Below are 11,321 nucleotides of genomic sequence, written 5' to 3' on the forward strand. Positions count from 1 at the left end.
GATAGTTCAGTAACATTTGCACAAAAGTCACTTTTTTGTACAAGGTTGTGAACATGAGTTCAGAGACAATTTATACAATAAAACCAATTTAAAGTTCAAAAGTCAAGCATTACTTTATATGTAAACATTTTTCTGAGAGACATTGAAAGTTTTTTGAAAAGGTTTACTCCAGAGTTGTGTTCTGAAGGTACTGCTTAATATGATCAGTTATGTACATCATTTTTCACAAGTACAAAAATCATGCTGCATATACCCTTTATAGCATGTGAATGTGTGTTTTCAAAAAGATTGTGTCCCAATCAACCATTTGATATAAATATATGTTTAGAGAAAACTGAAAATGCCGAACAAAGAACAGTTGAGTAAACTGTGCTGGTTATAATTTTCCTTCAGAAAAAAAAAACTCCCATCGACTCCCATGACGACTTTGTAAATATAAAAGACAACACAAGCAACAACTAATGTGAGGTAAAAGATTTCCTGGAGTTGCAAGTAGCACGTGGTAAAGTGACATTTTATTAAAACGAAATTCAATTACTCCACATCTGGCAGCAGCATTTGCAGGAAGCTTCCTTGCTAAACATCAAGTCTTAAAGGCCTGAAATGACTGATGAGACACCACAGAAAAACTGAAAATAATTTAGCCTACACATTAAATGAGTACAAAAACACCATGAGATATTTATTCAGCTGTTCACATTTAAGAACTTTAGGCAGTGGTATCAACTGCTGTTTTTGCATGTTGGACTAAAGACTGGGATGAGCTTGCAGCCATTTTTTTCCTTCATTTAGTACCAAAGTCTTCTCAGGGACCAAATAATTCACTAACAAAACTTCAGTTTCGTACACTGGAAGCTTTGGCTTTTTTCATACCAATCAGCATCGGAGGCTTAATCTTTGGCTTCTCTACAAAAAGTTGAACCTCGCTCTCCGTAGTGGAGAAACGACGACTGTAGATATCAGGATACTCTTTCTGGAACTGGGGGGGAGAAAGAAAAAAGAAAAGTCTGTATTCAGCCCAGTCAATCACTTTGTACTTTTACAAAGGCAATGCAGGAGACAGTCACATTTAGCTCATACCTGCTTTAGCTTTTTCTTCTTCTCCTTAACAGATAATGTTCTGTCTTTGATGAGGCTTTCCAAGAGCTCTGCAATGGCAGCCTGTGACACAGACAGCTTCTGCTCCTCAAATTCCTGGGGGCTAATCTGTCTGCAGAACGAGTATGTTGGCACAGTTGATCCCATTCCAGGACCTGGGTATGTCAGCTGGAGAGTAAAATTTGAAAAGTCAATTTAAAAAAAAGTCTGTAATAATCTAAAAACTCTATGTTGTCAATTATAATGCAATACAATCATCCCCAAGATATTTCAATTTTGGTTACTACCAGAATTCACTTTGAGGAGTTTCAGTTAATACAAAGTTTGACTTACTCTTCATGCATTTCTTTGTGTTTACAAGGACCAAATTTGGACTGTGTTCCTCCCAACAGTTGAGCAACAGGAGATGTTTAATAGATGCTTTTCTCCAAAGTTACTAATAACAATTAACTAGCATTTCGCTGATACAGTTATCCAAGGTCACTCTGTGTTAAACTCCCTGCAGTCACTCACCTATTTATACAGCAGAGTAACACACCCCAAGTACAGATTGAACTCGCATTGAATTGCGCAACTAAAGGCACCGAGACACCAAATCAGTTTAATGAGGGTGATTCATTTGCACTGTTTTCAATTTCCCACCCTTTACTGTTCTCTTGTTTTTTTTTTTTCCCCTCCATTAAAAGGTTGAATTAACACAAACACTGCCTATCATGTATATTGTGTAATACAGTATTAATAAAAAAAGTCATGCAGTTTTACAGAGTAAAAGGGAAACTGCCATAGTATGCTGTGTTAAGATAATGTTAATTATCAAAGTTGTGTCCATTTTAATATTATTTGGGGATATTTTAAAATAAATTCTGTACCCCTTTTGGGGCTCAGGAATGCATAAAAAAATTACCATTAAAAGTTATGGAAATTGTGCCAAGTTATGAAGCTTGTCATTATAAAGGGTTTCTCAGGAACATGTGACATTTATATACATTCATTTAGCTGATTGCTTTGTAGAAAAGTAACTTATGTTATTTAGCCATTTATACAGCCAAGTAATTATACTGGAAAAATTTAGGTTCAGTATTTTGCTCAAGAGTACTCCAGATGGACTTGAGATTCGAACCTGCAACCTTTGGGTCCAAAAGCTGCAGCTCTAACCATTGCATTACCAGCTGCTCCTGACAGCTACCTCCCCTTTGTAAGGCAGAAAACAACCGTAAAATGCTTCTTATAATTAAATCTGATTTCATAATTTGTGATCCACACAGTAGTGTTAGACTGGTGCCAATTTAAAGTGATTTGAATAAGGCACGCACTTGTACTTTCCGGAGATATGCAATGTGATCCTGGACTGCATTCTGCAGGTAGACTGGGACCTGGAGAATCTCCTGGTGGTGATCCATCAAGAAGGAAACGAGCCTTGTAGCAAGCAGCTCGTCCAAATCAACCTCTTCCTCACAGCAGAGCACACAGCGGGAGAACACGTGTACCATCTGTAACAGCGACGTCTAGTGCTCACAACAGGCAGCTCAAACAGCATAACATGAAATGACACACACACGCACATATATAAACCAGGAAATCAAACTACAGAAGTGATTAAATTGGCTGTAAACCTTGAGAACACAAACTTCCTTATTGCTCCTTCATTCATAAACTGCTCATTTACATAATTGTCAACAATGAGCCTGAATTTCAGAACAGGTCCCTTTACACCCTTCCTCACTGTCATATTCAGCAACATTTCTAGAGATTACGAATGCTATTCAAATTAGAAGATTTAACAATATACTTGAGACAAAATATGAAGTTTGCCCCTCTACAAACACAAAATGGTTTTTTTTTTTTTTTTTTTAAAACCACTTCAGAAAACAGCACTCGCACACCTAAATTTATTAATTTTGCAGGTGAACAGTTCCTCAAAAGCAACATACAGTGACTGAACAAATGTTTAGCTGGCATCTTTATTCAAGGCATCTTACGACCAGTGCTGCAGAGTTGGAAGCTACTATTACTGGGTCGGAAAAGAAATGTACCGACACCGACTAAACGTACCGTATATGCCGGCGTATAAGTCGACCCCCAAAAATTAGAGGTGTAATATAGGTTTAGGCCTATATTCACTGGATAAGTCAACCCCCAAAATAATGTGCAACTTTTGGGCAGTGTTGCAGAGTTGGAGGTTTTGTGTACCGACTGCACGGCCCTGCTTATAACACTATATACACCATCCTAAACGCAACAACACAATCATTCGATCACACATACATATGCTACAGGCAATTTACACTCCCGTTACCATTGCACCTAAGGCAAGCCTTCGGGGTGTAGGTGGAAATAGGAACACTACAGAAATCAATGTGAAACAGAGAACACAGAAACTTCACACAGACTGAATGGAGATCAAACCTACATTGCTTCACATGGCACAGGTACTGAGAGGCACCAGCACTACCTCCTGCCACACCATAGTGCAGATTAATATGGAAATTATAGACTCCATATACAAGTTTTTATATATTTTTTTTTAAATTTAAATAATTAAAACCACCAAGTGTGTCAAATTTCCTTATCGCAAGTTACCCACTGATGCAACTCCGAAACAATTTTCTCCTCTTGCCTTGCCGTCTTATCCATAAGCCTACGTATTTCCAAGAGATCCACATTATTCCTACGCGTGCCCCATACCAGTGTGCGCGTCCCAATAGCATCGTGCAGCCGGGGCATGTCCACATTCTGACTCATGCGGGAGATCATGCGCATGAGCAGCTGCAGTTTACGCCGGTTGGCTGGGGGCAGAAGCAGGGTGCACAGTTGCAGGGCTTCAATTGCCACCCTCTCCAGCTGGGGCTGCAGGAGACCTTCACACCAAAACAGCACCGTATCAGTCCACAAATTCAGAAAATGCTGTCTCAGGAATGAAAACACTAACATTCTAACAATGCCGAACAGCAACCCAAGCACAAGACAACTGACAAAACCTAACAAGCATGAATTCAGTGCTCCATAGAAGATAACAATGAAACATACTACAGCACATTAGTAATTGAATGAAACATTAGTAGGTATTATTGAAATCAGGAATAACCAGCATCAGTTAAAAAAAAAAAAAAAAAAGAAAATGCTAGGGGCATTCTAAAGAAAATTTTTTTTTTTTTTTTTTTTTTAAAATACTCATATATAGCCTCATATTACATTTTAGTCCAAAACCTTTCCACTCCTGTAAAAATTACTTCAGACTTAATATTTGTAAATAAAGTCCCAATACTTATTGCTGATTCCTTCTTTGCCTATATTGTTGCAAAGAATAATTAGTTATGAAGAGGATGTGTGAATAAAGGGCATTTTTCATTTTAAAAAGTTCTTAATATTGATTTAGACACACAGAGTGAGTAAAAATCTTTAACAGAAATTGTGCTTTATTATTCAAAAATATCTACAACTTCATCTGAAGACCTTCAGAAAACACCATACTAAGAAGTTCGCTGTAACGCCATTGTGTAATTACAATACCTTCAAGAAAAATCTGTGGTCCACCGACAAGTTCTTTGCATTGCCAAAATTAGGGATTACTGGATTTGAGCATTGAAAGGAAGGGGGAAAAAAAAAAAAAAAAAAAAAAACCCCCACAGGGACACCGACACAAAGAGATGTGGCATGCAAGACAAAGGTGAAGAAACAAAAGCAGTTATTCAAAGAAAGTGATTTCCAAGCTGAAGAAATAATTACAGCAACTTAAGCAGAAGCACACGTGAACATTACTGATGTAGGAGGTAAGCACATGCAGACACATCTTACTTGCATCAGGACTTGGGTGACGTGCAAAAGTAGACACAGAAGGCAGAGGGGCAGCAGGCTCGTTGGATAAGTCCACAGAGCTAAAACACCGCTTGCTGACACCCTGCCCAGAGGTCAGCTCTGAAAAGCTGCCAGGCAGGTTGAGCAAGCTGGGCCTTCGCAGCCCAACACTGGAAGATGAGTCTGGACGTACAGTTATCTCAGCCACAGGTTCGTTAATGCTAAAGGAGCTGGCAGACATCTCTGGACATTCACCGGTATGGGTCAGGCTCGAGGTGCTCCTGGGATGGGTCCTCTCTGGCCGCACTGCTAAGCGGAGCCCTCTTGCAGTCTGAGCACCATAGGCTTTTGTGTCATCTTTGCCAGAGCTGGTGCTGGAGAAAAGGCTTGATGCAGATACTGAGACCTGCTGCTTATCTATGGAGCAGGGGGGCAGCGGAACCTCATCTTTGTGCATCTGAGTCCTCCCAACAGCGCTGCTGCTGCTGCTTCTTCTGTGGAAGACCAGCTCTTCGACAGACCTGCACTTATTCCGGGAGTGACTGTCAGAACAATCTGCAATTCCCTCTAGAGAGCAGCTCCTGGGCCGGACTTTCACGCAGAGTAGCCCACTGTCTGTTATCCGCGGGAGGTTCTGACAACTCCCTCCTATGATGTCTGATGAACTGGCTCCAATGCTAAAAGTACCCAGCTGATGGTCTTTACTTGACATGTCTTTGTCCAGAGCAGGCAGTCTGGATTTGGCCTTACAACTCAACACCTCTCGCATAGGAGAATCAGTCTCATCAAACGACTCCTTACGTATCAGGCTCAGCAAAAGGCACTCCGTTGATTTGAAACTAGCATCGTTCATGTAGGGGGTTTTTGGCGGCTGGGGACAGCTGGGGTCATCGTGGTTTTTACGTTTTCCGCGTCTACTTTTAGGAATCATGACGTAACCACACAAAACTGGCAAGGGGCCCAAAAAAAAAAAAAGTGATGGAGGGGAAACATGAAGCAAACAGGTAAAGGTATATATACAAGGGTAAGAAACAGTCTTTGTGCATCCATTCCACTTGTTAGTTTTAAAAAAAATAAATAAACCCACATTCAACATAAAAGCAACACTTATAGACCAGTCAACATAAACACATGGACGTTAAGCAAGAATTCCAATTCAGAAGGTTAAAAATAAAGGAGGGGAACAGGACTGCTGCCATTTTGTACTTCTTGAAATGATTATGCTCTTACACCTAAACTACAACTTTCACACCTGCAGTTACAACAAAATTATTTGCAGTAGAATGATGAAACAGAACTACAGAAATTCATATTAGCTTCCATGCACCACTTCACCAATATGCAACTGCTTGGATGGGACAAGTTATAGGCATTTCTGAGAAATATGCTCTAAACATTTCAGGAGAAACTTCAACAAACAGCAAAAACACAACACCATCAGTAAAGAAAAGCCATACATACCCAAAACGTTCACAAACACCTCATAGTATTCATACGTGAGAAGTGGCTTTGGCAGGTTGACAAAATAATCTGAAACGGTTTTAAAAACGTCCCTCTCAAATCCAGGATACGAAGGTTGATGCAAGTCATATTTTGGCCCTTAAGTGAAAAACAAAATTGCTATTATAAATAACTTTGTAATTATCTGCTCAAGATGAATTTCTTGCATCAAGTACGATATCCCTGAAGTGGGCAAAACATTGAATGGAGCAATCTAAACTGTTAGGAATATCTGCATTGCATCTTGGTTTCACTTACAGTTTGCCAAGCATTTCATAGCAGACAAAACCCAATGTGGCAGATCACCTGTATTGGGCAAGAAAAAAAGTGTCAACAAATTTTACCAACATAAGTGTAGGATTTTAAAATATAAAGGAATTTACCTGTCTTGTCCTCTAGTGTGACTACACCATGCTTGTTTACATTGGTCATGTTATATACAATGTGTTGAGGGTTCACTTGATAAGGATCCAACAGGTCTTCAAGTGATGTCAAACCCAAGGTTTTCTGCAAACTTGGGGGGGGGACAAAAACAAAACTCAATCATTTATGACCTAATCTAAAAAGTATTAATAATAGGAATTAATAGGACTGATTTGTACTGTGTCAATGTTATATTTCTCCAGATGTCCAGGATGTCATCTTCTGTTAAATTGCGACGATGGACAACTTCTACCGGAGGTGAATTTGCAGGATCCTCCTGAATCTCTGGGTCCACATTTTCCTGCACATCAGGACAAGTCAATACAGTAAATCAATGCACACTTACAAAATTAACACCATGCAACTTTTATACCGTTTATGATTTACACAAATTAGACAAAATGCTGAAGAACCATATGGAAAGGTAGTTATGAAAACCTCAGCTCTTACTTTAATTTCTCTTTCTGGCTTCTTTGAACTCTTAAATTTGAAGAAGGCCTCTTTTTCCTTCACTGAGCCATCCTTTTTCCTTAGTCGAGGGCATCTGGGAATCTGTTTCAGTGGTGACGTGGAGGGAAACCTACAGGAATTCATTTAAAAAAAAAAAAAAATGAATTAATGTCCACTGGGGAGTGGTAATGATTTGTTATAACAAATTTTATAACAAGTTTATTCATTGATTATTTTATTAAACACTTAAGTCTGAGGTGACTGACAGGAGTTTTAACCACACTACCCAATTATCTGGTAGAACTGCTGCCTTTGGATCCAAAGGTCACAGGTTCAATTCCCACATCCAGCTGTAGTACCCTTAAACCAGGTACTTACCCTAAACTGCGCCAATAAAATTACCCTTCCGTATAAATGGGCAAATAACTAAGTGGCTTTGGACAAAAGCATCAGCTAAGTGAATAAATGTAATTACAGCTTTTATTAGTGAAGAGATAGGTATCAAAAAGGGAACAGAACCACAAAAAGTATTATTGCTGCCATGAGTTTAGCTGGAATTTAAATTCAGAGCTACAAGGCTATAGGATAGCAGTGTTAAAATTTTTGGCAGGATTCATTGATTTCTTGGCTTATCGTGTTAAGATTTCCCAAGGTCTTTGACAAACCACCAAGACTTTTCCCATTATACGTTGTTAATACATCAGTAAGACATTTTAACTGATCAAAGTCCAGGTGGAGCATAAAAAGGCCCTTTTACGACTCTGATCACAAACTGAATAGTGCACATTTAGGTAGTATTAAACTAGTCTGATTAATATTAGCAGAGTGTGTGACAGCATTAATGAAAAAGTATTATCCAATTTTATAATACATCTTGTATGTCATTTGTACCATTTACCTCATCTGTGCCAATCAATTAACTGACATTTGTGAAATGGTGATTATGTGCCCAACTGTAAACTATACCCTTCCTTTTGCCCCGAGTTCTACGTCACTGTGGAGAAAGGTACCTGCTAAATAAATAAAAGTGCCTAAACACCCTGTCAGAGGAGCATTTGGCACAAATTTTTACCCTTTTCAACTCAGAAAACATATCGATTTCAGAAATTAGGGACACAGGACAAGCAGCCCAAAGCTCTAGACTGGTAACCTAGCACACTGAATGCATACACTACCCCCCTCAAAGCTATAAGGTCTCCACTTATGACTGTTTATCCTTTGATAGGGGAAAAAAGTTCATTACTAGCTACAAACAAACAATCAAAAACTTCAGATGCCAAAAAAAAAAACTGATTTCAGCAATAATTTCAGAGTTTGATTAGCTTCACAAAAATTACTACTTAACTAGTTTGGCCACTGTGTCCCTTTGCTTTATGGCACCACTTCCATGGGTTTTCAGGGTGAAATGCACATACCTGTAGAGCTGACCATTGTCCTCCAGGTCCTCTGAGCCCCACCTGCCCTTGACATCTTCAATGACATGGTTTTTCAGGAACTTCTTGAGGAGCTGCACAGTTTGCTGCCTCGTGACCTCAGGCCCAAAGTTGCTGTTGCTCCTCAGCAGATCGTGCAGCCAGTCCACAGCGGCCGTCGCCGTAAAGCAATTCCCGTACACCCTGAAGTGCTGCCGGTGCTTCTTCAGCGGCACGCCGGCCCGGAAGAGCTTTGTTACTTCGTTCCACTGTTTAAAAACAAACAAATATATAAATATTACAAACAGCATCTCACCAGCTTTTGTTCATGAGAGGATTCAGATATTTTTAAAAAAATAAAAATTTAGTTAGCACTCTGTTCCTTGAGGGGGTGCGGTGGCGCAGTGGGTTGTACTGGGTCCTGCTCTCCAGTGGGTCTGGGGTCCGAGTCCCGCTTGGGGTGCCTTGCGATGGACTGGCGTCCCATCCTGGGTGTGTACCCTCCCCCTCTGGCCTTACGCCCTGTGTTGCTGGGTTAGGCTCCGGCTCCCCGCGACCCCATATGGGACAAGCGGTTCAGAAGATGTGTGTGTGTGTGTTCCTTGATTTTATAGCAAGGAAAATCAAATCTCCGTTAGTTCATACTGTTTAACATCATCGTCAAAATTACTGTGAGATGAAGGCTGCGATCCCATGAAGCTTTGCAGTTTAGCTCACGCTTTTCTTACATTATTCATGTAACAGATGCTTCTCCTCAAAGCAACTTCCAGTGAAGTCCATGAGTGTCATCAGCCCACACACCTTATTCACCAAGGTGACTTACGCTGCTAGATACACTACTTACTGGGTCACTCATCCATATGTCAGTGAAACACGCCATCTCACTCACACACACTGGGAGAACCTGAATGTCTTTGGACTGCGGGAGGAAACAGGAGCACCCGGGGCAAACTCCACACAGACGCAGAGAACAAGCAAACTCCACACAGACCGAGCAGGGATCGAACCCACGTCCTCTCGCACCACCACACAAGTGCAGCGAGTACAGCAGTGCCACTCGCTGTGCTGCCCCTTCTCCAAAGCCACCTACAGGGCCCAAATTAGGATTAGACTTAATCCCACTCCCACTCCCACCACAACACACACACACACGTGTTCGGACTGTGGAAACACACCCACGTGACCACAGGGAGCACTGAAGGACACTCAAGTGTGAGTGAACACACTCTACGAACCTGCCCGCAAACATCGATCATTATTGACAAGATTAGATTGGTGTCCTGACTGCAGCAGTTTAGGTTAGGGTGAGTTCTGTACCCCCAGACAGAGTATCTCACAGGAGGAGGTGGCGATATTAATAACCGAAAGCCACGAGCTCGCAGCTCGTGCCAGTGGCTTTCGGTTCGCTCTCTCTCTCTCTCTCGAGCCTGGTCTCGAGCCCCCTGGCCTGCAGCATTCAGTCTTACGCGTCCTTCACTTTCCTCAGACTCCATCCGCGCGAGTTACCGTGGCGTTGGGCGGCACCAGTACTGCGGACGTTTTGGTTTACGCTTCTTTTACAGAAAAAAAAAAAAAAAAAGTTTTTACACAACACATCATGTAAAACATGTTCTTTGAATTGAGAGGCGCTTCTCCCCGAACTGAGAAAGAACAGTAGGACCCTGACTGAGTGAGTGAGTGAAGCGCTTCCCCCACCGCCCGGCTCGGGCGGCTCTGCTCAGCGAGTAGCTGCTCCTCGCCACTCCCACTCTGCTTACCGAGTCTGAGGCAACGAGCCACGCCGAAGTGTCCACCTCACACTAGGGAACGTGAAGAGGAGCTCGCAAGGGAGGTCGCTAAGTATGTGGAAACTAAGCAGCGGCGCAGAAACGCTGACATTACTCCGCTCCGGTAACACGCAGCGCCGCTCGAGCGTCCTTACCAGTTTTGTAGCCCTGTATGGACCCGGAGTGACAATGTGGGACTCCAACCCGTCCATCACAAAAGGTTTCTCTTAGAAAAATAACAAAAACTGCATTTACATAGACTCAAGAAACGCAGAACTTAAACAGTACACCAGTTCGTACTTCCCATAGCCTTCGTTCCGTTTAAAATTACGAGCGCAGCTTCGGAGACCGCTGATTGGAGGAGGCGGTGTCACGTGGCGTCAACCGCAGCCACTTTTTAAACTGCTTGGGTCAAAAACAGCCAGAGGGTGTTGGGTGCGTGGGGAGGGCGGTGGGTCAGCCGGAGGGAGATATATGTTTGCTGTGCTAATGTAGGCGGTTTTGTATATATATATAAAAAAGAAATAAAATATATAATAAGTAAACTCGGATTTCAACAAGGATTTCCGTGTTCTTATTCTCACTGAAAGCGCCAGTAACTTGTGGACTGTAATGATGAACCATACGGTTCCAGGAAGGAAACCGACTGTTAAACTTGTTCGTCCGTCATCCTCGTTGAAATCGATTGATGACGATGTATTTTATTGTTAACTTCAAGAATAATTTACTGAGCCGGAATATTTCACAGCATTAAACTTAGTGTCATTTTTATTTTGATTTTAATATTTATGGCGCCGCAGAACAGGGGAAATATTGCCACGCCAGTGAAGTAAGTTGAGACGATTTTTAAAGGAAAGAAGTTGCGTCGTCAAATCAG

At 41.4% G+C, this 11,321-nt stretch overlaps 1 protein-coding gene across 2 annotated transcripts; it reads right to left on the reverse strand.

Annotated features, from left to right (window-relative positions):
• Positions 1–279: 279 nt before the first annotated feature.
• depdc1a (DEP domain containing 1a) lies at positions 280–10,751 on the reverse strand. Of its 2 annotated transcripts, none has more exons than XM_018726810.1 (12): positions 10,600–10,751; positions 8,682–8,947; positions 7,267–7,396; positions 6,996–7,117; positions 6,777–6,907; positions 6,652–6,699; positions 6,355–6,492; positions 5,149–5,841; positions 3,784–3,956; positions 2,412–2,588; positions 1,081–1,266; positions 280–979 (listed from the first exon to the last, which is right to left on the reverse strand). In XM_018726810.1, exons 1-12 carry the CDS (start codon positions 10,654–10,656, stop codon positions 836–838), a joined length of 2,265 nt encoding a protein of 754 aa, XP_018582326.1. In that variant the 5' UTR covers positions 10,657–10,751; the 3' UTR covers positions 280–835. The 2 variants fall into 2 exon arrangements, with proteins under 2 accessions (XP_018582326.1, XP_018582325.1); XM_018726809.1 differs by having other exon boundaries at positions 4,894–5,841.
• Between the last annotated feature and the right edge of the window lie 570 nt (positions 10,752–11,321).

The sequence above is a fragment of the Scleropages formosus genome, chromosome 9 (assembly GCF_900964775.1).
Source record: "Scleropages formosus chromosome 9, fSclFor1.1, whole genome shotgun sequence".
NCBI classification, from domain to species: Eukaryota; Metazoa; Chordata; class Actinopteri; order Osteoglossiformes; family Osteoglossidae; genus Scleropages; species Scleropages formosus.